Below are 26,717 nucleotides of genomic sequence, written 5' to 3'. Positions count from 1 at the left end.
ATTGTAATGAAAAAGGGGAAGAAAGAACGAATTAACATTAATGCTTTCCCACCCATCTGAAAGCTACCCCAACTTGCATTCCACCTGAGTCCTGTTAGTTCTACAATGACTCTTGCTAACAGCACATGATTTTAGTATCTAATCCTATTAGTCATGACCCAAATCAGCTTTAAAATGGTTAAACGCATAGAAGAGGAGTAGGAGTAGCGTGTCAAGAATAGCTTGGAAGAAGATGTTATCCCACATACCAAGGAGTTGGTATCTCAAAGGTGTCACAGCGATGGAAGTGAGGAGAGGACTAAACTGCCAAGTAGGCTTACCAAATAAATATTGACTTCCAATGGAACACGCATTTCTCCATTAATTGAAAATACCCCTTGGTACTCCTGGTGCCGAGCTTCCATGAAGCTCAGGAGAAGCTGTTCGTGTTCTACATCTTTGAAAATAATACCCATCAAAACTGCCAGTGATTTCTCATGTTTAGAGAATAGGAGCAGGAGCCAGAATCCAGCAGTCTTCATCCTTAGCTCTGGCATTCACTGGAGTGAATCACTTGGCCTGCTTTTGTTGTGCAGTGTGAAGATGGGAACAGGGCTCATGCATTTGATGGCACAGCTTGTTGGCTCTTCATACAGGTCCTGATTGAAGTTGCTGTAAAATTAGGCCTAATTTCTGAAATTAATTGTCGCTAAAAAAGCATTTTTGGCCTTAATGTTTGGTTCACTCTGTGTAGAGCTGTGGAAATGCTGCTCCACTTACATTTTTTTTTTATACTCCTGTTTCTCACCACTCTAAACATGCTATCGTGCTGTCTTTGGATGGATGAAAAGAACCACAGACCTACAAAGTAGCAAGTGGAAAACTGTAGGAAAGAATGTCAAGAGCACTGACAGGGTCCTAGGTAGCTGTGCTGGAAATTTACAGTGTATGTGTTGGAGTAAAGTGAGTGTCAGAAAACCCACCTTCAAGGATGTCTTGATGGTGCTAATGCATTCACATTAAGTGCAGCCCTTAATTCATTTGCATATCTTAGTTTCTGGGTACTTACCAATAGCTTTTCACCTTATCTAGAGGAAAGGTGACCCAGAAGGTAGCAAACTTTCAAGATATTTCAAAAGCGTACATTTGCCAGAGATAGATATTACTTCACTTCTGATTTTAAAGGGGAATGGGGGAGGGCTTAATGTTGCAGCTATCCCTTTAAGGATTGTGGTTATAGCCTATGTTTTAATCGCTACTTTGATCTGATTAAATCCTCAGCCATAGAGAAATCAGCTTAGAGAAACATGTCTCGTGTTGAACCTGAGAGCAACAGCAGTTCAGAAAACGAAGCCAAGCCAAATACCGTTAGAAAAAAATAAAAGCTTTAGCTCTCACAAATAGTATGGTGGTGTTGTAAATCACATAGCACTGCTTTACAACAGGATATTTCAAGTCTACTGATGGTGGATATCCAAAATGAAAATCACCTAACTATACTGTGGTTTCATCTCCTATGCAAACACATTAAACCTGTCCCAAACATAAAGTGAAACCTTCTGGATTTTGTTGGGTTTTTATTCTTGTGCCTTCTGCCTCTTAATACGGTGTCAGGAATCAGGTATGTGTAGGATGGCGAAAAGGGAGGAGTTACCATGCTTTGCCTGGGAGCTGGGGATCAAATGAAGTTTTAAACTTCTTTCAATCTTGTCTGCCTTCTTATTGCACTTTGAAGATGTTATTCAAATCCATACATGGGTCTCTTTACCAAGATTATAACACAAGAAGTATCCCATTAAGCAATTCTGATGGCACCCAACAAAAATCCTTAATATGTGGATCAATATTAAAGCTGTATGGAGAGGAAAAAGAGGGGGAAACCCCACTTATTTAAAATGAAAAATGTTTTTTTCTCTGATCTTAGATTTACCCCGATATTACTTGCAGCGTAGCTTTCAGCAGGCTCTGTGTTCATCCTTACTACTATAGGCAAGGAAGGTCTTACCACTAACTGTTAATCCTGAATTAAAGTTGCTACATTTTTTTACAGTTTCACCTGATCTTTTGAGTCAGCAGAACTACAACACTTTCATCCTAGAGTGAAAATTAAGACTTGTTTCTTTCCAAACTCACATGAAGTAGGAGTCAGGATATGTGAGTCTTGGTTATAAAAATTCTGCAAGAAAAGTCAGTCTTTTCTGCCTTTGTCTTTATCTGAAATTCTGAGGAAGCTGCGTTTTGCAGTTAAGTCCTTGTTTACACTCTCACTTTAGCTCTACTAAGCTAGAACAGTGAGACTATACCATTATGTAAGGATTGCCATTTCAAAGCTCTTCTGCAAATTAATCAGCTTCACAGCATTCCTGGGTGACATAAGCATTAGTTTGATCAGGGTTAAGTGACTTGCCCAAGGTCATGCAAGTCTGCAGTGTGAGGCGCAGGATAAGAATCATGTTTGACTACGGTGTCCAAAATCTTAACAAACCAATTTTTGGCCATTTTTGTTCACTAAGCTTTGTGAACTGTTAACAAGCCCTGTTAGCCCTCAGGATGCTTCAAGCTCTGTTATACTGTATACAAACAGAACAAGTGTCTCCACTAATCTTTTCCCCTCTTTGTAAATTTCCTCAGTGATGACTAGAGCAACAGCAGTATTCCTGCCTGCAGTCGAAGCAGTGATTTTGACAGGTTTGTTAGTTGTCATGTCCCTGCAGCATGGTATTAGCTTTGCCCTAGGAGAGAAACTCAACAGAGGGATCCGAGAAAACTAAATTTCAAGGGACTGTCTCTGTTTTGAGCTGAGTTATACTACCCCTTGCTGAAGAACTTAAAGCCTCCAACTGCCTCCTTGGTCAGCTGAAGGTAATTGGAAGAGGTGCATGCGAGTCAGATGCATAAATATGAGGGAGGTGGAGGTCTTTTTTTTTTTTTTTTTTTTTTTTTTTTTTAAATTATGAAGCTGCAGGGAAGAAAAGGCCTGTACAAAACCAAACCCAGATCTGCCTAGAATACAGCCAGCCAGCTATTCTGGGAAGGCAACAGCTAACAAAAGACATGAGAAAGGCAAGAAGACAGAGGGCCCCAACCTATTGTTTCCCCTCTTCATTCCAAATAATCATGACTTCCATGACCTCCTGGCTTGTTCCCTCCAATGAGGATTTCGGGACAGCTGCTACCCTGAACAGCTGAGCCAGGCATTATTTGCCTGGTTTCCCACAGTTCCTTCCTCCCACTTCAGCAGCAGCAGTTGAAATGATAAAATTCTCTCCCACAAAATTAATCTGTAATCTTTAATAAAGGTTTGGGATTCTATTTGGTATTTCAAATAACTTTTCCTTCCCTCCTCCTGAAATCTGCTGCTTTACCTCCATTCCCTGTTCTGTTTGCAGGATTTTGTTTCCGTACAATAATGGCTCAGCCTGTTTCTTGTGGAAGTTGACTAAACTTGGCCTTTTTGAGAACAGGATTGCAGGTTTATCAGAGAGAGTTTAGCAGAGGTGGTGAATTTGCAGCATAGTTCGGTTGTTTTCCCTCTTAAGCAGAAGTCTTGCTATCGTCGTTGGGAGAACCTGCCCAAATTTCTTGGAAAATAATCCTCAAGCCACATGTATGGGAGAGCTTAGGTGACTGCAAAGGATTTTTGCCTTAATGTGTTCAAGGCCCTTGAAGCTTTTGGCTGTTGCACCAGGTAAGTTTAGTTTTATATCTACCTAAAGGTGATAATTTTTGTTCCTATTGTTGGCTGACAAGATTCTCCTTGAGATGAACTTTAGTTTTTCTCAGCCTCAGTAGTGTTTCTTTAGGTGAAATGTCAACTTCCCTCTGATTCATGCTTTCTAAGCTAAATTTACACCATAGACAGGAGGGTGCACTTATACCAGCAGGCTGGGTTTTTTTTTTCCTTTGGGAGACAAAAATCTACCTTGTCTGGAGTCATCCCTCCACCAAACCCATCTTGTCCACTTTTGCTTGATTTCTGCATGATACATTACCTTCTCAGGCCTCCTTCTGCCAGGCTGGTGCCTTGCACAGAGAGATGAATGATTTTGAGCCAGCCAGCCAGCTACACACCTTGTCCAGCTGGGATAGTGATCAGCGTAATATTTTGTTGCTCTATTTCCAGTGCAGGTCTTAGGCTTCGACTGACATAGGTATATTCCATTAAACCTTCAAGTTAACCTGGGGTTTTTTTATGTCCAATCTCAGAAAAATGGAACAGAGAGATCCTTAATATGAGATGGATAAAGATTCAGGGATTGGAATTGGTGACATATAGTCTCATGGTTAAGCAGGGAATAAATAAAAAGTATTAGTTGGAACATCTCTTCACCCCCAATGCCACCTTATAACAGTAGCATCCGAACCGTGACTTTGTCTATCCAGGCTCTCCATTTTATGTTGGGTTGCACAAGTGAATGGGTGGTCAGTTTAATTTCGGATTTTTCTTTCATATTTGAGTTGTGCATTTTTTTTCTTTTGGTGTTTCAGTGCAACAAGACACTTCAGTGTATGGTGGCTGGCAAATATGTGAAGTCCTTATGCCAGTTTATTCTCACAGTTTTGTGATTCTTTTATACATCCTTTAACCCAAGTAAAGCTGTGTCAGTGTAAGATAGGTTAAATTAGCCTTGTGGGGAACTTCAAAGATCAAAGCAAACCATAGGACTACCCATCTTCCAGTACTGGAGGACTGCATTGTTGTTTGATTCTTCGTATCTGATGTGAGTGATTGTGCTGGCATGATGAGTGACACTGGCATAGATTGTTTGCTTGGATTTTCATTATTAGTGTGTTACCTGCTGCATTTAAGTCAGATTTATGAAGGTTACACAGCAAGTAGTCTTTCATGGACTTGTTCCCTTTGGGGGTGGGGGTGGTGTTCGTGGCAAGATTGTAGAGAGAGAAGAAAGAAAATTGTCTTCCAGAGCGACAGAAGAGAAGGAATTTCTCTTTGCAAAAAGCAAAATGGTTTTAGTCCTTTTTGGAAGATGTCAGGCCATTGTTCCACACAGTCATCTTCCTGGTCTTCATCCTTGTCTCTCTGTAGTAACAATAAATGTGTATACAGCAAGTGCAGGCATCTAAGTGAATGCCTTAGTCTGGTATATGTGGTGCACATACCTATTGAATTGTCCAGAAATACACAGTAGTACTGCAAAGACCAACAGCACGGGACCTCGTGCCCAAATTTGTCCTCTTGAAAATGACCGGTAGTTTTCTTTGTCCTTCCTTCCTTCCTTCCTTTCAGAAGCAAGGGAGCATGTGTCTGAATGCAGATATTTGACATTTCTCATGCCACCCCACAGATTTAAGCCCTTCATCTATGTTACCACAATTTCCTCTACAGGACTCAGCCTGTGGTTATTAAGTTCCCTTCTGTACGTGATCCACCCTCACTTCAGCTTCTGTCATTAAACAGAGATTTCCTGTCCCTGTTCTAGATGGATACACACCATCTCTTTCCCTGATTTTGGGGTTTGATTTTTTTTTTTTTAATTTGTTGAATGCTGGATGTATGAAAACAGCATTGAAATGCAGACCCTGTGAAACTATTTGTGTTACTGAGCAGTTACATTCCCTTTGCACAGGTCTGATCTGCCTCCTTCTGCTCATACTGATGTTACGGTGTTTGCTTTCATGGAGTGAGGGCCTGAATTCAGACTGTTCCTTGATCCAAGACTTCTGGGTCAGGCATTTATTGCTAATTTCTACCACAACTTTGGCAAAAATACAGCACATTTCTACTCTGCATGGAATATGGAAGGCCACAAACCTCTGCTTATGTAAGGTTTTGCTTGCTTCGTTTTGGCTAGGCTGCTAGTGATGGTTTTTAACATACGTTACTTCTCGAAGTCTTGTGTGTTTCAATCGCTGCATTATAGGCTTCATTAGAAAAGTTCAATTCACAACTGGTTTTGAGGCTTCAAATTTTCAGACAAAAGAAGAAAATAAAATATGAGACTTTGAAGCCATCACGATACCAGGGCTGAATTTCAATTCTGCGTTGATTCCCATGATGCATTTGATGCAGCGTCAGTGTTGTGATAGTGTAATTCCACGAGAAGAAAGGAAGGCAGACTTAGACTATTACCTTGGAAATCTTGCTTACTTTGCAGTTTGTGAGTCAGTTGTGTTGACAATAATAAGAAAAAAAATCCATCCCATGGTTTAAGAGAAGAAAAGTGGAGGAAGGGAAGTTGGTGTTAATAGCTCCAAACTTTCTCTCAACTCTTTTCTTTGTATTTCTGCTCTCAGGCTGCAGTCCAGACTCCATGGTGGTTTGTAATTAAACCCAAATTTTGAAGGTTCTGTGGAGTTCTCGTTGCCTACCAGGTCAAACTGAATCTGGTTTCTATCACGGAATATTTCAGTTCAGTTACCCCTTGAGAAAGTATGGGAACAGACAGTCCATTCATATTGAACAGATGACCGAGGCTTAGAAAAAATCTTTTTGTCTATTAAGCTTATGGCTAAGATATTATGAAAATGGCTTAATAATGTGCTCTAACATTTATACCGCACTATTTTCTTACTTTAATTTTCCAGGCAATTAAAAATAATTGAAAGTTACTGCCAAACCCCCTGAAGATATACTTTTTCTTTCAAATAAGCTTATTTTCATACTTGTGAGGTCACCAGATATTTATTTGACCATCTTTATAGGGGTCAGGCACATTACACACACAGAATGGGGATGTGGAATAGAACTCGCATTGTAACAAGAAAGTGAGAAGTAAGAGCAAAAAAACAGTACATGTCATGCCTGGTGGGTGTTCGTATTTATTATTTGGGCACGACAAACATAACTCATTATACACATACCAATGGAGGCCTAAATTCTGCAATTCACTTACGTACTAAAAGCTAAATCTGCATTCAAAGCCTATTAATTTTGAATAGATGTAAACAAAAGTTTGAATGCCTTGTCAGATATGAAGGATGAATTGGGGCCAGCAAATACCTCAACTGAGTAAGGTCCAGTCTTGTATGGCAGTTTGCTCCAGTAGGCCCTTTTGGGGTGCTGTTCACATTCTAACATCCCTAGGAGTCTCTGTGGCAATGAGAAGAATTGCAGCGGGGAGACAAAGCAGGAATTATATTGGTAGATATAGACTGTATATAGTCAAACCTCTCTAATCTTCTCTCCTATTAATAGAGTTGTAGCAGACACAACCCATGTGGCTGGGCAGTCACGCTGCACTGTAATATTGCTTAGCCAGTTCTCCCCCTAAAGGCTTAAAATCTATCACGTTGTATAAGAACTGAAAGCCTTCTTGTAGTGTCCCAGATTTCCCCCTCCTGTCCATCACATTCCCCTTCCATTTTTCCCTTCAAATTATCTTTTGCTGCCTCATTTTATGCTATACAAAGTAGTTTTTTTGAAATGATGTTGTGCATCTCTCTTTATACATATTCACGTGCATTCTGTGGGCATTTCTTCTTAGATCTCTTATCTGTAGTCAAAAGGTGAGTTTACGTTGGAGAAAAAAAAGAAAAAATGGGTGGGTTTTTTGTCAAAATGTTGTGTATTGAATGAGGCAATTTGCTAAAGGCTGCTGCTTTAGTATTGGTGTTCATGTCAATCGTCCCAGTGTAGGGGGTAATATTTTGCTCAGTTATTTTAATTTTTTGGTAACTGTTGCAAATGTTTCTCTTTTCTCAATGTTACTAGCCCTTTTGAAGGACAAAAGTCCTTTTCGAAGTGTATCGCTCCTGCACGGTAAATGTCCTAGCTAAAATTAGTTCTATTTAGACAAGTCACTCACAGGTTCTTCCAAAGCAAACCCTTTCTGACAGAGGAGGACTGATTTGCTGCATGGGTTTGCCGGAAAGAGTATACTTAAAGCGCCCTCTCCTCCCCTCCATTCCTCCTCCTCTCTCCCTCCCCTCTTAAACCACCTCCACCCCCACCCTTAACTCAGCATCTGGTGGAAAGAGCATGTGATGCTTATTTCTAAAGGCAGCAAAATAAGCTTTGAAAGTCTAAGACTGTAATTGGTTGTCTGCCTTTATCCTTAGAGCTCTGGGGAGGTTTCAGAAGTAATAACTGTTACTTAAAGTAGATGAGCTTCTTGTGGCTTTCTTAGAATTGTAGAGCACGTTAGTTGTCGGGTGTTTAAGGAAGCATCTGCCTGTCTGTAGCTTTCAAAACATTTTGTAAGCAAAGAATTTAGGTTTTTCCTGTCTTCTATATATGGGTGGTGAGAAGTTACTCTTCAAAAAGTGTGTTCTTACAGAAATGGCCTGCCTTGACTGAAAAGATGCGAAGGAAAAATAAGTTCCTTTTAATGATATTAAATTTGCTCAGTATCTTACTTAAAGCTATTGGCACCTAAAATATCCTTAACTATATGGTTACTACTCTTCTCCTTCAGTCAAAAATGTAGTAATCTTTTGATAAAAAGACTCAAGGTGGTAGTTGCCGTTAGAACGGGATGGATAACTGAGGCCTTACACCATTTCGTTTCACTAGGACTAGGGGTTTTCCATTGCACTGTCTTTTAACCTTAACAGGATTTGTAACTATTAATCCGTGATCAATGTATTGACAGTATACTTTCACCGATATGTATTTAAAGCAGTCTTGGGTTTAAAAACTGCACTGTCCATTGGTTAGAACAGAAAATTCAGACTCACTGGTGATGCATCTCAGTCAGTGACTTTTTGAATATATTTGAGCTAATTGCTATTGTTTCCCTATACCTCGTTGTACTTGGGCTTCAGAGCAAAAAGCCTGGCTCCCAGTCCTGTCATGAGACATGTAGACCGTATCTTCTACAATAGCCTCAAGCTTTCCTGTAGTCATCTCAAGTAAATTAAATACAAGTGAAAAAGAAATGTATGGCAGCCCTAGGGCAGTGCCGCCTTTCTGCAGCCTTGAGGATCCCAACTGTTTAATAGAGTTTTCATTCTAGTGTATTGTTGATTACCAAAATGACACTACAACCAAACTAGATCTACTGATAAAATGCATTTTCATTAAGTAGAACGGCAGGGATGCAGAGCAGGTTTTCAGAAAGAGCCCTATAAGTAAATTCAGGTAAGTATAGATCACGGTGCAGACGAGTGGGGTTGTATTTGCTATGCAAGTTAGGTGTTGAGAGGAAGAGTGGGGCAAGGACTGAAGGCCTTTTTTTTTTTTCAACTGAATTGTGAGAGATTGTTAAATATACACTGCTTATTGACTTTGCTGTTTTATGTGCTATTTTCTTTTCCTCCCATAGTTACTCCGATTTAAAACTAAACACAGACCTTTGAGCTTTGTCTTAAATAATGCACAGCCAATTAAATATACAAAATTATTCAAGAAACCATAGATCTGGTAACTATCCATAAAGTTGATCCATGTGATCTTGATTGTATTTTTGCCTGATGTGCACTGCTGTAAGAGTGGTAGGGTTTTGGCTTGACATCAAGGTGCCTAATGAAGTTTTGGCACAGAAGACTATAGATGGGAGACAGTTGCCCTGACAGCTCACCATTGCGATTGTTAACTGCACTGGAGGTGTTGTGGCTTCAGTCATGCACAGTTCTTGGACTTGTCTGGGAGAAGCCAATGTGCTGTGAAGACACCAGATTCTAGAAGGATGGGACTTAGTAACTGCAGTGGTAAAATAATGTGTCACCCTAATAGTCATGAAACCTGTGAGTATGGCTTGTGCTTGGGAAAGAAGCTAAAGTAAGAGAGATGAAGTCAGATGAACCCAAGAGGAAGACGTTCTGAAGAGCAAAAAGGTCTCTTAACAAATGCCTGTCCTTGTAATTAAAAAAAAAAGGTAGGGTGCTGGTAGCTTTTTAGTTGCATCACCATGTTGAATCAGGGGCGGATTCCGTGCCCTAGGGAGCTCTGCAGGCACAAGAGGAGTTGGGGGAGAACCCAAATCAGGGCAGTCTAGAGCTTGGCAGCTGTCTGACCAGGTACTGCAGGAGAGTTTGACAAAACAGCACCAAAAGCCCATCTGCATTCCATCAATTTAGAGCCCGCTCTCCCCTTTCCTGGCTTCATGAACTGTCTGGTTGCTGAAGTTCATTATGCATTAGTTGGTACTTGGAGAAGAATACCATGCCTGGTAGAGAGCTGGTATTAGTGGAAATCACAAGGGGAGTACTTGTCCTTTTATGTAACATTTGAAACTAAAACGAGATTCTTGGCTGGCAGAGTGGACATGTCTCCACAATACAGGAACTGATGCCTTGGAGAGAGTTTGAAGCTGGAACTTTAGTGCAGTTACAGCAAGAGAGCCTGGTTTCATTTCAAAGAAAATGTGAGGAGAAAATTTTGTCCGCAAATGGCTTTTTAATTACCAGAACCGTGACCCCACAAACAATTCAGCAAAGTTTGGGCAAAGCAAATCTGTTCCTAGAGGAAATTTTGATTTGTGCTTGCTGAATCTGATGGCATAACTTCCTCAGCTTCAGTTACAAGAGGAGCCGAGCCCTGAGTTCCTTCCAACTGCCAAACCTGCTTTCTGTTTTCCTGGCACACCCATGCATGTGTGTGTGCAGGCGCATATGCCTGCTTCATTTGTTTTCCTCAGTCAGTCCTGTTCTCTTTCCCTTCATATTGACAGGGCATCAGAGAGTTCCCAGGCAACTGTTGCCAATAAAAACGACCAGAGGAAAAGGGGCCATTCTTTCTTCTTAGCCCCTCTGACCTGGTTTATACTAGTCTCGATCATGGCTCTACTCAACCAGTGGGAAGTGTGAGTTGAACTTTTTTGTTTTGTTTTGTTTTAAACCACAGGGCAGGGAATTCTTTTCAAGCTGTAACTTTTAGTTTCCACTGGAAGGGCAAAACAGACTCTTAGCCGATGGAAGAGAGACATGCAGTTGCATCAGCCAAGAGCCAAAACGCAAGTACGTCGTGTAACAAATAATCAGCTATCTTTTCAGATGTTTCTTTAAAAGAAAAATAAAAAAATTGGGGGGTACTTTATTTGAGGGATTTAACACTGAGATAGCTGACAGCCACATTCATACATGGCTTTTACTTTGTTTCTGGCTTATTTCAGTTTTCCCATCTGTGCAGTGGGTATCATACTACAATGGTTTTGTGCTTCTTATGCTTGCCCATAGCAGAGGGATTTCAACTAGAAGAATCAGAGAAGCAGAATCACTTTGAATGGGAAATACTGATTTTGTTGAGCAACTACTGAAGATTCGTAGAATTTTGAGACCAGAAGAATGGCTATTAAAAAGTCAGTGTTTGCAGAAGATTTGGAGAGTTTTAAGGACTTATAGGATCAGATCTATATCAAAGAGTAATTTTATATGATAGATGTACGAGCAGAACAGTGAAATAAAAGAGTAATTGTTGAGATTGGGGTTTAAACAGCTAGTTGAACTGGCTGAGGAATTTTTTCTCAATGCAAGTTTCCAGGTAGCACTAGCTGCATCTTCACGCTAACCAAACTTCACTAATACTGAACTGAGGAAAAAGTTAGCAAGTTGCAATAACGTCTCCAGTGGCCCAGAAGAATCCTACAAGGCTTGCCAATCTTTGGGAAATAGAAAAGTGGTGAGATTATTTGCATTTCCTCCCTCCATTTCAAAAGCAAGTTTCTGGATCTGGGCTTTACCTGGGAGGTTGTTGCTCGTTTTGCTATACCACAGCTTACTAGAAATGCCTTACTGTTTGCTCCTTAGGATAAGTGCAGTCATCAGATGTGATCTGGCCTCATTTTTGTACTAAAAGAATAAAAGGAAAGTAACGTTGAGACAGGAGAGAAAACTTTTTTTCTTTCTTTTTTGCTAGCCAAGAAGCTTTGAAAATGGATGATGACTTACGCCAGGGGCTATGTAGAGTGTTCTAGAAAAATAATTTAAATTTGCCTTTACAAAATGAATTCATCAAAGGGTACTCTGTAGGAATTTGCTTTAAACTGAGATAGTGTCGGAAATAAAATAGTCCAGTCCCTTTTCACTACTTCTGTTGTAAATTTTGGATGTGATGCCATAGAAATTAAAGATTGTTGCACAGGTGTGAGAAAAACTCAGTTCCCAATTTTTTAAGATGAACTTCCTATACTACCATATGACTAAGACGTTACTGCTTTACATAGCATTCTTTTAGACTAGCTGGGAGGTTGCGTTTCCGTTGCTATCAGTGAAGTAAAATCCAGCCTTTGCCCAACCCCGTCTCAGGAAGAGACAAAGTGAGTCCTTGTGGGCTCACCGATAGGAAGGGAGAGCAGGTTAGTTCCCGTGAGGTTTTTTTCACAGCTCCTTTTCATGCCTGTGTATAACAGGCACTCTCCGAAGCACTCTCAACTGTGGTTTGTGAAGATTCCCCACAGGTCAGACTTAGGGGACACGCTGGCAGCCAGCATGTGTGCTGTGAAGGCAAGAATAGAAAGCAAATACTTCCCGTAATCACACGTCCCAAAATGACAGGGTAAAATGAGTACTTATGCTTCCACCAGAGCAGTGAAAAATGGGAAGATGGAAAGTCTGGACTCCTGCCCAATGAAACCAAAATTGTAAAAAAGAAAAATAAAACAAATGCTACATACACTCCCTAGAACTGACACTGCAATGTGGTAGTTTTTTTCTCTTTTAAATATATACAGTAGACAAGCAGTAAATCTTCTTACAGCTCCATAGAACAGCATTATTTTTAGCTTTTTTTATTATCAAGACAACCCTTCATAGCTTTCAATCTGTAGCTGAATATATTTATTTTTTTAATCCACGTGATAGTGCAGTCCTTATAAAGACCTCTAATACCTTATTAATCATTTCTGGACCGCGTCACAAAGAGGCTTTAGGAAGCAAGTGTTCTATCCATCAGTTGACATGCTTGTGAAGGCTTAAAGGATGCAGATAAAGGGCCCTTTTCCCCACACTGACGATACCTCTCATTTTGCATTTTTTAGTTTTGATCTTAACTAGAAACCTGAAAGAAGTTTTAAGACAACCAGAGAAGCACAGAGAGCACTCCGAGCTCATGTGGTTCATCCTGTTCTTAGGTAGACTCAGGCCTGCGGTTGATAAAAGCACCGTGTGGAGAATTCTAAGTTCAGTTCCCAAGTTCAGGAATTGTCATCTTGGTAACCTCCAGAAGTAGCTTTGAATACTTGTCACTGGTAAAGGTACCTTTCTTCTGCAATGCCATTTTACAAGGCTGTGCAACGTAACACCATCATTATGCCAGCAGGAGCCTGAACCAGTCTTAGGGCTCTGAAGAAAAGAGTTACATGGGTACTACTAGAGGAAGAGTTATCACATAGTGCCGTGACTTCATTGTGCTTAAAATAAGACTTTGCATCCTTTTCTTCCAAGAAAAAGTAGAAGATAAACCTCATAGCACCCTTTAAAAATGGGTAAGTAATATTACCCGTTTTATATCTACAGGTCACCCGAGTTTTAAGTAACTGGTCCATGGTCACCCAAGTGAACAAGTAAAGCCATTTAGAATTGGACGTAAAAGTTCTGTCTTTCCGTTCCCACTTGTATTACTCAATGCGCTCTTGATGGAGTAGGAACAGAACTCGTATACTCTGATTTCTCAGCAACGGTCTATGCAGATATTTTCTGGAGACTTTCCTGGGGCTCTTCAGGCATTACTAGTAGCATGAAATGCAGAGATTGGGGTAGTTGCTTAGATCTGCTTTTCATCCCTGAGCAAGAATAGCCATCAATTCCTGTACAGAGATGCTTTCAGAGCTTCTCATACTTGGTTTATTTTATTGAATAGTTGTGCGGGTAATGAGAGTAATAATCTGTACAATTTTTTGTTCCCTTGCTGTGCTTCGACTCTCAACATTTCACTTTTTGTAGCGCCTTTCCTGCAAGGAGACGTTAATAAAGTATTTAAAGCTTTGTCCCAGTAATGGTTAACAGTTAAGTTGCCAAGTCAAATAAGAAGCACTAGCAGCATTCTCATATGCTTCACTTGCAGATGCCATAAATGAATGCAGTGCAGTTGCCTGGAAAGGTAGTTTCAATCCATCTTTTTCACTGTGTATCGGGGTTTTTTTGCTATTGGATAAGTTTATTCTCAAGAGCGAGCTAGTGTTGGTGAAATAAGCTTGGCAAAACCTGGAGAATAAATAGAGCATCTCATTAGCGTGACTCCTCCTGGCTTTTAATGTGCTTTTGCTCTGGTAGAGCTTAGGAGCTTTTGAAAATGCCATCCGTCCAGCCTAAATTCTGACATAGAGGAACACCTCAGAAAGGTGAGAAAGAGCGTTGACTGAACTGCCACGTGGTCCTTGACTTCCCTGAGTATGTTAAAATGATGCTGAGCTTTCCCAGTAAGATGTGTACCTGTCCAGTTCATTCCTTGTAACTCAGCAAGGACCTAACAGATGGGTCTGTATAAAGTAGCTAAGAAAAACAAGCCTGTTTGCTGGCTGGCATGAATTTGCTAGAGATGGCTCTTCACTGCTCTGGAAAACTTTTGGTATCCGTAAATTGAAAGAGGTGAAAATCTTCAGGTACATGTGTAACATTTTTACTGGTGTATCTGTAGTGTCAGAGGGTTTTATTCTTGACACGTCTTTTGAAGTAGAACGGAATTAGTGTTAGTTTCCTAGGGGAGGGTAGTGGAAATCATGCTTAGGATCTTATAAATCAATCAGTAGCAAAACTTGGAGTCACAAGCCCTTTTCTGTTTGTGTGTTCCACCCCTGTGTCCTCTACAAAATCATCTTTCCTATCCAGTTTACCTAAGGAGGAAAGTTTTATTGAGAGTAGATGGTAGGCTAGTCTTTCAGAATTTCCATGGCCTGTGGTGCAGATGTGTTCATTGCCAGTAGGGTCTCACACCTTTACCACTCTCTGTAGGACAGCTGCTGGTTTCGGTGTTTGCCTAAATTCCAGATTCCCTTGGAGTAAATGAGTAAATGTGAGCTGAGGTGGTCAGATGATAGTTTTTAACAGGAAACACCTTAGATAACAACCAGATAATTTTTAATCAAAGGCTCACTAAGTTAGTGGGAAGATCCTGCTCACCCAGCGGACCCTTAGTGAACCCCAAGTACAGACCAGTGGTGCCTGTGGTGCTGTACTCCTGCAGCAGCTTTAGCACTGAACGCCAACGTGAGCATTTGATGCTAGTGGTAAAATGTGCTCACTGTCGGCTTTTTGCTCTTTCAATGTATTTTTATCTTCTGATGTCTGACACATTTTGAACCCAAGTAGTCTCTCTCTCTCTGGGGTTTCTCCATGCTTACATCAGACCGGCGTCTGGTCTTGTGGTTTGTGCCCCTAATGAGAAAGCTGCCTAATTTTCACACCCAGACAGAGTATCAGATGAGACAGGAAGCCCCACCCTTTCTCATGGTATAACCGAACTCAGCTCTTTGCATGAACTAGCAGCAGAAGCAATAGCTTGAACAAGACGATAGTATGCTATCTATAGATTTATGGCCCTTTGTTTTTTTTCTTCTGCCTATTCTGGTTATACATGGTTTTCTAGCTGCCGAGTTTTCAATGGAGACGCTTCTGATTTACACCCGAGTTAGGAGTATGAAATTGAATTCTCCAGCCTCCCAGTATCTTCCCAATTAATGTTTTCAAGAAACTGAAATACAGATTTCTGTGTATTGGGGTAGCTCGATAGCTTTTGGGGGCGTTAAATCTTTCATTTCTAAAGATGCCATATAGGATGCAGTGACGTCTGCTGGTATGGTATCCGCATTTCCAATCCATCTTTAAAAGGAGTGGACTGGGCGAAGGGACAGATTCCCCAGCCTCATCGGAGTATCTGCACAGAGCATGCTCTGTCCCTTTAACTGTCTAGTTTCTACGCAGAGATGAATCGGTCGCCCCATGCAGTGTGGGTCACTGCACCTGCTCCCAGCCTGTCAGATGTTCTCAAAGCTGCAATAATAGCCACTACAACACCAGGCTGGCACTGCATCACTGAATTTGAAGAGCAGAGAAGCCTGGAGTTTTTATTCTTTCACTCATATCCTTCACCACACATAGTGGAAATGCATTCACACCTAGCCTGGGAAAGGTTACAAACACACGTAATCATATGCCATTACCCCTTTTTAACAGAGAGCTGTGTTTTCAATTAGGTTTTGGAATTTGATGCCAAACTTAGACCCAGTTATGGGAAGCTTTTATCGGCAGAGGATAGATCAGAATTTTGGAGCGTGGGCTGCTTTTCCGAAGGTCCATTTCTAAGCTAAAAGTTCCACAGGCAAGGAGGCCTCTTAAATATTTTCAGCTCCTTTCACCTAATGTTTTCCACTCTTAACAAGGTAAAAGAAGCCTATTTTTCACTACCACATGCATCACTACACAGTTTACATTGCTATTACGTTACATTTAGCTGAGCAACATAGCAAGATCTGGGTTGATGAAGAGCACAATGAAGTTTGAAGGATTTTTAACAGGGTCCTTGGTGTCTTGTGAACATGGGGTTGCACTGAATTTTAGCCCTGTTCAGTAGCGCTGGCTGGTTTTTTACACAAGACGGAAGCGCACGCAATACATGCCTTTACGTAGGCCTAGACTGTCAGTTGTGTAAGACCAGTTGCAGTTCCATTGACTTTACCATTTTGCAGGATTTGGCCTGTACTAGTGTTCTGTCCTTCCAAAAGGGAGTGCTGTCCTGTTTGTAGTGGTCTTAGCTTATCCCCTAGTGGATAGCTGCTCACATCACAGAGTGTCGCGAAGATACAGGAGTCATTGTTTGGTGCAGCGGAGCAAAGAACGAGGGGAGAGCAAAAGTCATCTACTCGGCCCAGTGTCCTGGTGTTGGAAATAAGGTAGGGAAAAGAAAGTGAATTGCTTCAGGAAACGTATTTTGGTAGATCCTCGGGCACCAAGAATCATATCTGTGAGCACTCCCAAATCTTAAAATTTAAGAATTTTTTCTGGGTGCATTTTCCATTCTATGTTGCAACGAAAAGTAGTGATGTATCGTGCTGATCTGGTACTGCTTGGTCTGCTGGTTCTGTTCATGGTACAGAGCACTGGGGAAGGCTTGTCTTTTTGAGGAGAGGGTCAAAAATTCTTTCTCTACTGGTCTCATGGTTTGTTACTGTAATACTTAATTGAAGTAGAATATTTGATCTGACATGTCAAATGTGGCCCTGGTTGGCTAGAGGCCAAATTGGGCCGCGTAATTTCAGTTTGCCTTAAAATGGCTGACAATAAAGTTCACATGCCCAAATTTCCCTTTGGAATGTACTTTTGAAATCTTTTTTTGGTAGCTTTATAAATTGTTCTGTATCGGTTTTTCCTCAAAAATTAATTGCTTTAGAAAACAACAGTCCAAAAGCTTGAGTAAATGGTTCACGTAGCATTTCTGGGCCCACTTTGTATCATGAAGTTTCTTACATCTGTGGATTGGAGAAAGTGTTTATTAACAAATTGCTTTGCCCAGCGCAAAGCCCATTTGACAACAAATTATTAAGTTGCCTGCAATGGAAGAAAAACTGAATAGGAAATAAGGAAATATTTATTTCAGTCTTCTAGGGTTTGGGTTCAAGTTTTTCATAAGTCGTTCATGAACATGGCAAAAAAGTTACATCAGATTTTCAGTATTTCTTTTGCAACTTTGTATGTTTCATTATTTGGCAAAGAGAGAAAATGAAATAAAATCATCCATATTTGAGCCAATACCAAGGTTTGCTGGCTGCTGTGGCTGGGATGGAAGTGTCAGAGTGGGGTATGTTGTTGCCTGGAATCTGTCCTAGAGTGGGATGTAATCGGTGAGTCATACGAAGCGACGATTTTGTCTTCAGTATCTAGTCTTGTTCCACATCTAAGTATCTTCCTATAGTTGTGAGCAAATTTGCTTCTGCCTCTTTCAGCGTCAGAAGGCTGCACAAAACAAGGGAAGTGCAGTACAGTACATTACTGACCTGCTTTGGATATTTATAGATGGAATTTTTGATGAGTTCATGACACAGCCACAGTATTTCTGTGGAGGGGTACAAAAGTGTTTTCAGTGGGATGTCCAAGCAGATAGAAATACACAAGAGCAAAAATTTAATCAGATGACTACAGGTTGTAGTCAGAAACCTTCTGTTTCATGAGTTTCAGAGATGAACCTCCGTTTCTTGACTAATAGCAACGTGTAGTGCCTCGGTATTTCATAGACCAGGTGGGAAACTACTAGAACTATTACATTTTTCCATTGTTAAAATGGAACCTGAAGGCATGGTGGGTTTTTTAAAGCATGTACCGAGAGGCAATTCCTGCCTCAACCAGCAGATGATCTGTGTAAACAAAATGGGATAGTGGATGGAAAGAAAACTGGCGGAGGTGATCACAGCAGTTCAAGAATTACGTTGGCAGCAGTCCTTTTTTTGAGTCCAGCTGAAGTGCTTTACCACATTAGACAGCACTAGCTTGTTAGGAATACTGAAGAGTCCTGTGACGGGAGATGACTTGAAGTTAGAAAAATCTGCACGCCCCACTTAGCACCTGCTTTTGTCTCCCCTTGTTTTCACTCCATCTCTCTGCGGGGAAGGCAAACCTGGTTTTCCTCCATGCACACACCTTGTTTACTGCTGTTTTTTTCTAGCAGATCAATACTGGCTCCTGGCAACAAAAGGTTAAGCATCATTTCCCAGCTCCACTGAAATGTTGTGTGCTCAGAGCCCTCCTGATCGTTGGTGTCAGCCTTGATTTAAAGGGGAAAGAAGGCAGACAGTGGAGAAAGCTGGAGATGAGACACGATTTCTTTAAAAATGCAAATGAACTTGTTCTATGGAAATATCTGTCCTCCAACCCTTCTAAAACCTGACACTTGCTCTCCTTTTCCCGAAGCTGATTGTTTTTACGCGTGACCCGTGGTACTGATCCCACTCTGGCTGTGTGAAAAGTGCAGCGGAGGGGGAACCGGGCCCAGGATGGCCATCTCCACGCCTGCCTGAACAGAATGTTCTGCAGACAGCAGAGCGCGGATGGTCGGGGGGAGGAACGGGTTTCCATGCTGAGTCTTGCCACCTGTTGCCTTTTTCATTCCAAGCCCCCCTTCCTCCCCACCCTCCACCCCAAGTTCCCCTCCCCACACAGCTCACCATCCCCAGTGGATAGGGTTGGGATCAGTAGTCACTTGCCAAATACCTTTCTAATGCTGTCACTAATTCTGCACAGACAGCATCTCTGAAAGCAAAAACAAATCTTTTCCAATGCATTGTCCTGCGTTTTCTACAAAAAGTGTTTAGAAATGCCTTTTCTTAGTTGAGTTAGATGGGAGGGACCACGCCGTCGCCACTACAAGAGTCAGCCCTAGGGAAGCCTGAAGCTGTGCCGAAAGAATCCTCTGCAAATCCATTGAAGCTGGCATTTGGCACTGGCACGGGCTAATTTTGTCCTTGGGGTTACACATATACACACCCATGTCATTCTTCTTCATCTGCTACATATGGAAGGCTGCCCCAAGCTCCAGAGTGCCAAGGAATGTTTTACTAAAACCTCCAGACTTGGTTTGATTACGTTACTATGCGCACTGGGCTGTAGAAGTGGTAAGAGTGGCGCGTGCTGCCAGATGAACTGGCATTAGCTAGATAGTCATCGGCTTGAGCCATAGTTCCACGCTACCGCCCTGCTTCCATGAAAGTAGTAGACTGTTCATGGACATGAGGTCATAATTTCCTCCTAATTAAGGTGTGCAAAAGGGATGGCATTGCTCTAGTTACATAGCTGTTGGGTTTGCCTGGAAGTCAGTTGGGAGTCTGGAGGAGTGCATTTTAACAGTACTGCTTTCAGTTCCTCGTGGACTCTTCAGGTGAAGTCATTTAGATCACAATTTTCAGGAGTGAATAATCATTTGGAGAAGCAGTCTCTAAGTTGCCAATTTAAGATGCCTTGAAGGGGACAGATTTTCAGAACACAAGACATTGGCAAGTAAGAGCCTTTCTTTCATTGGCAAATAGACCTGGTTTTGAAGCATTTCAGGCTCTCAAAATGTTGCCATGCCTGTGTTTTACAGACACACCTGTATAAATACTTGTTTGCCCACGAAAATCACAGCGAGGTGTAAGGATGAAAAAATTTAATGCAAATACGAGCGATTACTAGTTATTGCAGCATGGTTCTGCCACGTTACTTAGAACCAGGTTGAATGGGAGTATGGAAAGGTAGAGAGTTTGGAATTGGAAAAAAAAAAAAAAAGAAAAAAAGAAAAAGGAATAGAAACTGAGGTGGTATGTTTCTCTTATTATTTCTAGTCATGATGCAGCATAAGGTCCAGAACCTTCTCCCTCCCTGCTGATAGATGTGTTTGTACTGGCAAGCCTTCAAGCTGGTATCCCCAGTGCACCAGTTAAACCAGTAGTTACCAATTTTTTTGCAAGCCACGCTGGGACTATAGGAATTTTATTCCTTCACAGTGTTGAAGGAAAGGGGTTTTGCTTGCCAAAGGGCTTTCTTATGCTTGAGGATGATTTATGGGCCAAGCTGAGCCACTTGTGGAAAAGGCAAAGCAGCTCTTGGCAGCACCCCCAGAATCCACTGCAGCTGTGGGGTAGTGAAGTCATCGGCATAACAACCACTGCAAACAGAATAACAAAGTCTGTTCTGTTCTCGTTTAAAATAATCTTTCCAGTTCAGCAACCACATTAAACCTTACCTTTCTGCATACAAAAATAATAAAAGGCCAATGGTTCTCTGCAACATGGTGTGAATGTCTCACTTATATTACCGCCTATACTCCTGCACCATCTACGCTTTGTCGGAGTATTTTAAATGAAGGAATGAAGCCCCGTTATGTCACAGTTTGTGTCTGTCCCTTGTTTCCACTCCTTTGTTTGTCCTTAGGTTTAAAAAAGCAGAAAAAACCCCCAGTCTGTCTTTCTTTTAAACACAAAATTTTGCTGATTGCAAAATGAGTAATTCTGTCTTTGATTTTTCCTGCCTGTCTTTGTTTCAGGTCCCTTCAGATCCTCCTGCTTCCAAAAAGCCCAAAATAGATGACTCTGCTTCCCAATCTCCAGCTTCTACTGAGAAGGAAAAACAGTCCAGTTGGTTACGGTCCTTATCCAGTTCATCTAACAAGGTGACTGCTGAATATTTTGTGATCAAAAGAGAGATCAAATTAGCATGTAGCATCACTCTACTGAAACCAGAAGAGAAAACGAGAGAAAGAACTTGCCCAGGTTTTCTAAATTAGTAACATTTCTACCCTTTTCCTAGTAAACATTGAGCTATACAGTCCTCCCAGTTTCCTTGCCATCTTCCAGTGTTCACTGACTTTGATTGTGACAATGAAGTAAGCAATTCCTTCATGCCTTTGAGGTACAAGAATCCTGCAAGACCCAGGAGCCTTTTGTGGCCTCTGCAAACTACATATAACTTATTAGCAAAGAAAAAACGTGAGGTTTTACATTAGTACAGTTCACCTCTTCCAGTGGAATCTACTAAGTAAGTAGGTCCTGGCCAGTGGGGGAGTAGTTTTAGAGATAACAGAAAGTGTACTGAAGAGCATCGCTAGCACTCCATTGCTCGTATTCACTTATTTTCCTTTGCCCTCCTTCCCAGAGTATTGGCTGTGTCCATCCCCGTCAGCGTCTCTCCGCTTTCCGGCCCTGGTCCCCTGCTGTATCAGCAAATGAGAAAGAGCTCTCAACCCATCTTCCTGCATTGATCCGAGACAGGTAAGGAGACGTGAACTGAAGGGAGAATGGGGTTAGCAGCCATGGAGATCTGTTTGGCAGCAAGTTGCTTTATGTATGTTCCCTTGCACTGTTAACTGGTGGCTTTGTAATTCAGTCAGTCAGTCAGGCCACTAGTATCAGATTAAAAAGCATTTGCAGCTGCAGCGTTTTAACTTGCAGAAGGGAAACAAAAAAAAGTATTGATATTTTGTGCATTCATTAAACAGGTTTTCTTAGGTGAAACATGCCGTAAAAGTCTGAAATGAAAGCTGCCTCTATGAACTTACGATCATTTTGGGGTACAGTCATCAGAAGTTCTCGGGCTTCACTGTTTAAAGGACGACTGAGTTACTCTCTTAGGGGCAGGTGGTCAGGGACCAGCCAGCTATTTCCAGGCAACTGCCAATTGGTGACTGCAGCAGCTCTGTAACACTGGCCGGTCAGCATGTTGCCAACACAGCTGCATGCTGCCTCCTCTATTGACAATACGAAAGGAGGATGAAGGACTGAATGGACAGCACAGGCTACCCCATTCCCTCTTGATGGCCAGCGGTCCTGGAGGGGTCGTGGTAGAGCACACTGGGCAGGAGAGCCTGCGGAAGGCGCCTCAGCTTGTAAGACCCATCAGAAAGCTGATGCTGTAGGCCAGATTCTGCTCTTGGATAGAAACATAATTAAACCGGTACAAGAATGAGTCACCACCCATAATAGGTGGGACTACTGGTGTCACAGTTAGAACCGAAAGTGTCAGGGCAATTATACATTCCTTTGCCAGACTGGAACTGTTCCGTCTGAAAAATCTTTGTGCCAGATTTCTGCCTAAGGGTAATGATTTCTTTGGAAAGTTTGACTAAAGTGGCCAGGTGTTTTTAGGGAGTGTTACGGAGAACATATCTTGCTGCCCTTATGAACAAGTTTCTTAGAAGCTGTGGGGATTGATTTAAAAAAAAAAAAAAGAAAGAGGAAAAAAAAGCCTACTGGCATATATCGTTGCTTTTAAAGAGGCTTTTAAATTAGGTATGGAGAGAAGGGCTAAACTGGTGTAAGAGTATGCCCTTGGTATCCCTGTGAGAAATTTGGCCAATTTAAGTCTTGGGGGAAAAAACCCACCTTGAACAGGTTCAGGAGAAATTTTAACATGTAACTGAAGATCATCATGTAGTAGATGCTGAATGATGTTGCAAAGGCAGTCTTTGCTACGTTTTTTGTAAAATTCTATGTATTTGACGTTACAATATTACTGTCCTTTAACATAGGTTTGTTGGGTTTTTTAACTGTGATTTTACATACATGCACTCAGATGCATGCTGTGTCCAAAAACTAAAGCTACACAAGAATATGCTCCCGTAGCCTTTCTTAAGGAAGTGCTGTTTCCAAGTTTATAAAACATTTGTGGACCGACAGAAGTAAAACCGTGCAGTTAGGTAAAACAATACTGCATGAAGATCATGAGGAAACATCATTATAATATTTAGACTCTGGGAGATCTCATCTCTTTGGTGCTCTTAGAATATGTGGCACTTTGAATATCGTCCCTTCTGAACTGGGTGGAGATTAGCTCTATGAATCATCTCCGTGTTTAAATGAGTGCAAAACGCTAAGCAAATATATGGGCACATTCTTAGCTGGTGTAAATCAATGGAACTTCACTGTCATTCCAGTAAGTGCCTTGCAGTTTCAGTGTAACACATGGATTGGGGAGCATTTTAAAGCCAAGAATATGACTATTTTCTCCTTCCTTTTGCCTCCCCCTCTAAAACAGTTTTTACTCCTACAAAAGCTTTGAGAATGCTGTGGCCCCCAATGTGGCACTTGCACCTCCAGCCCAACAGAAAATTGTGAGCAACCCCCCCTGCGCCACAGTAGTATCACGGAGCAGTGAGCCGCTGAGCAGCACTGTCCAGCCGCGGAAAAGAAAACTGGCTGCAGAGAACACAGCTATCCCAGAAGCAGCAGCCACTGTTGCGGCCACTGTTACTGCCACTGAAGAGGATAAGGAATCAGAAGCAGAAATTGAAGTGGAAACCAGGGAAGAATGTAAGTGACAGTTACATCTGCCTTTATTTTGCTTTATTTGTGCCGGATTTTCCTCAGTAATCCACAGGAGATAGCTGTTCAACTTCTGTTGTGTTTTAAATATAATTCTGGAAGCCTAATACCTCAACAGGATGTAAAAATACAACCTTAAGTAATAATGAAAATCAAGAATGAAATGTAAGTTGGGGGGGTGTTTTCCTGGGAGAGGAACGTGCATCGACGAAAAGAAGCACCTGAACAAACCCCAGGTGTCCACAAACCCAGAGTCTTTTATTAAAGCAGGTAAATGTTGTGCAGAGGACAAAATGTATGTGGTGTTCGCATAAACACTAATGGTTTGCTATCTGATCAAGAGCCTTCTATAAAAGCCTTTGTGGGATACACACAAATAGCCCGTAAAAATTCCAGAGCGCGCACGCGTGCAAGTGTGGAATTTTGCGTCAGACAAAGAACGTGGTCACACATTTTCAGTACTGCATCCATGGAGTTGAATACAGAAAGCAGAGATCAAGAGCCAGTATGTTCTTGAACAGTATTCCGGTATCGGGCCTCTCAGCGAAAGACGGAGGAAGACGCTGGTATCACCTCATTAATGTCACTTAAATAATTCTGCTGCTGCCCTCAGTATGTTCGGTCCTTACTCAGTGCGTGCAGTTCGTGCAAAAAGAAGAAATTTTGCCCACTGAAAAGAGCAGGATCATGTAGGTTTCCCTGAAGAAATCTGTTTCTTCACACCCCATGGAGAAAACACTGTTTGTGACATAAATTCCAAAGTCACAATTCCGGCAAATAGTAAGTTGGTGCCGTCAGTCAGTCAGGTTTGCGTTTGCATCGCGTTTCAAGTATCAAAGTATAAAACGAGTATTTTCCTTCTCCCATTTTTTTCCATTGAATATTTAGTATCTCCTCTGTACAAAAGGGCCTCGGCATATTTTGAGGTACAGTAGTTTTAGACATTTTTTTATTAATTTTCGATGTTTCTATTTTTCAGTCACCTCCTCCTTATCCTCGCTCTCCTCCCCATCCTTTACTTCATCCAGCTCTGCAAAGGACATGAGCTCACCTGGGATGCAGGCCCCAGTCACAGTCAACAGTTCGTACGAGGTTGTGCCACATTCTGACTCTCACAGCAGTGGGTTGGAAGCTGAGCTGGAGCACCTACGGCAGGCCCTGGACAGTGGCCTAGATACAAAAGAAGCCAAAGAAAAATTCCTCCATGAAGTTGTTAAAATGAGAGTGAAGCAGGAAGAGAAGCTAAATGCTGCCTTGCAAGCCAAACGCAGTCTACACCAGGTAATGTTGAAAGATAGCTTTTTAGGTAGTCTCGTGTTAAAAAGAATTGCCTCATTTTTCCCAAATAGCAACAGCCTTTACTGGGGTACTGTTTGTAAGTTCAGCCGGGATACCGAAGTGTACAGGAACCATTCCTACATTTTTAAGCGTGCCACCTGGTTTTGCCTTGGGGTATAAATCCATGGTTACCAAAATCAACATCTTTTCATTGCTGAAAAAACCTCCTAGTCCAGCACAGTTTAGTTCGTTTTCATTTCACTGAACTAGAAACATTTCTGTCCTTTTGGAGGCTTTATCTGTAGTTTTAAAAAATTGTGAAAATCCTGCCGTTGCCCAGCTGAGGGAGGGTGTTCCTGGGACACAGAGACACTTGGCTGAAGCTCTGATGAAGAGCTGAACTACAGGGCTTTAAGCATTCCATTAGCTGTGCTTCACTGAATGTTTTCTACTTCATTCAGTGAAGAAGCTCCTTATTTCTGGAAATCCTTGATACATCGGTCATATCAAAGAAAGGGTGGTCAGACAAAAAAAGCTGCAGATACGTACTGGCCGTGAGCAAATCACAGTGGCTGAACAGAATGGCGAGTGAACTTTTTTTTTTTTTTCATTTCAGCTGGGGCAAAAGTAGTACATAGAAATGGAAGATAGAGCCAATGTAGAAGATGAGCATGTCCTCTTCGAATATTGTATGTGGAGCTGTAACCAAGCTAGAAAAGTAATCCATTAATTAGATGCATCTGGGGTGCCAACTGTAAAATAAGGGCCTTGTTTCATCTAGCTGGGGAGACAGAAAACCAGTACCTGTACTGTTGGTCAAAAGCAGGTATACAGTCTCGTTAGCTGGCACAGGGCATTTTGTTTCTTTGGGGAATGAAACAAAGGACAGTAGCTCACAGATGTGATTTGTGTCTAATATGGCTGCTGTGTTTAAAAAAAAAAACAAAAACAAAAAATCCAGTCCCCAAAACCACAGTAGTAGATTCAAGTATTCTACTAGCAGGCAGGAGAAGGTGAAAGAGAGATGGCATTAAGTGTGTGGATGTGATCGCGATTAGAATTTTAACAAATGTTTCTGCAAGAGCTGCAGTATAGCAAGCCAGTTTCTGTGCTGCGTACCTCTCACGTGAAGATGGCTCGTTACGTACTAGCTGCAGCTCCAGGTCCCAGAGAAGGGAGGCCAAGAGCTGTCTTTTCAACTGAACCGCTCGTTGTCACCTTGAGCAAATCACTTCATTCCCGTGCGTTTCAGTAAATAAGTGTTTTATTTTATGTATTTAGAAGTAAATATCTATAGGTAATATGTGTTTAAAGATAATTTTTAAATATCTAAACTAAATACGCAGTGTATACTTAAAGCAGGAATTACACGAAGTAGTTGATGAAGCAGAATTGAGTGTTGAGCCATTAAATCAAGCAACGTGTCAGAGCGAGAGGGACTAGGGTATCTGGCCATCATTTTCCGTTTGGGCAGCTGTGGGTTTCCAGTTCCACATACAGAGAAAGTACATGTGTGCACACTTCCAAAGGCAAGGCTGGGCTAACAATGGCCTGGCTGGGAAGTGAGATTGTCAAAAGAGTGAATTTCCCATGACCCGACTGCAGTGTTACTTAACAGAAACACGTTGCTGTGAGGGTTTGACTGTGACAGAGAGGAAATGCTGCTTCTGGGGAAAAAAAAAATTGAACTTTAGTTTCTAATTTAACCGTTTAGGAGACAGACCTTTAGTGAGCCACGTTTTCGTGCTTATGATGAGCATGTCTTTTAACAACAGCTTTTTTAACAGCTTAGGAGTTTCTTTCTTTGTACCATTTAGGTTCCTTATCATTACCGCTTCAATTAAC

The 26,717-nt window shown here is 41.6% G+C and overlaps 1 protein-coding gene across 2 annotated transcripts in view; it reads left to right on the top strand.

Annotated features, from left to right (window-relative positions):
• Nucleotides 1-26,717, top strand: part of SKI (SKI proto-oncogene) — a 151,746-nt gene that overhangs the window by 115,280 nt on the left and 9,749 nt on the right. For both annotated transcript variants that reach the window (XM_052792084.1, XM_052792083.1), the window contains 4 exons: nucleotides 20,822-20,947; nucleotides 21,430-21,545; nucleotides 23,308-23,582; nucleotides 24,574-24,875. In XM_052792084.1, coding sequence (XP_052648044.1) covers nucleotides 20,822-20,947; nucleotides 21,430-21,545; nucleotides 23,308-23,582; nucleotides 24,574-24,875 — 819 coding nt within the window. The remainder of the gene's footprint in view (nucleotides 1-20,821; nucleotides 20,948-21,429; nucleotides 21,546-23,307; nucleotides 23,583-24,573; nucleotides 24,876-26,717) is intronic.

This window comes from Harpia harpyja, chromosome 7, assembly GCF_026419915.1.
Source record: "Harpia harpyja isolate bHarHar1 chromosome 7, bHarHar1 primary haplotype, whole genome shotgun sequence".
NCBI classification, from domain to species: Eukaryota; Metazoa; Chordata; class Aves; order Accipitriformes; family Accipitridae; genus Harpia; species Harpia harpyja.
Note: the sequence above shows the minus strand (reverse complement) of the source record. Positions and strands in the feature narration are given on the sequence as shown.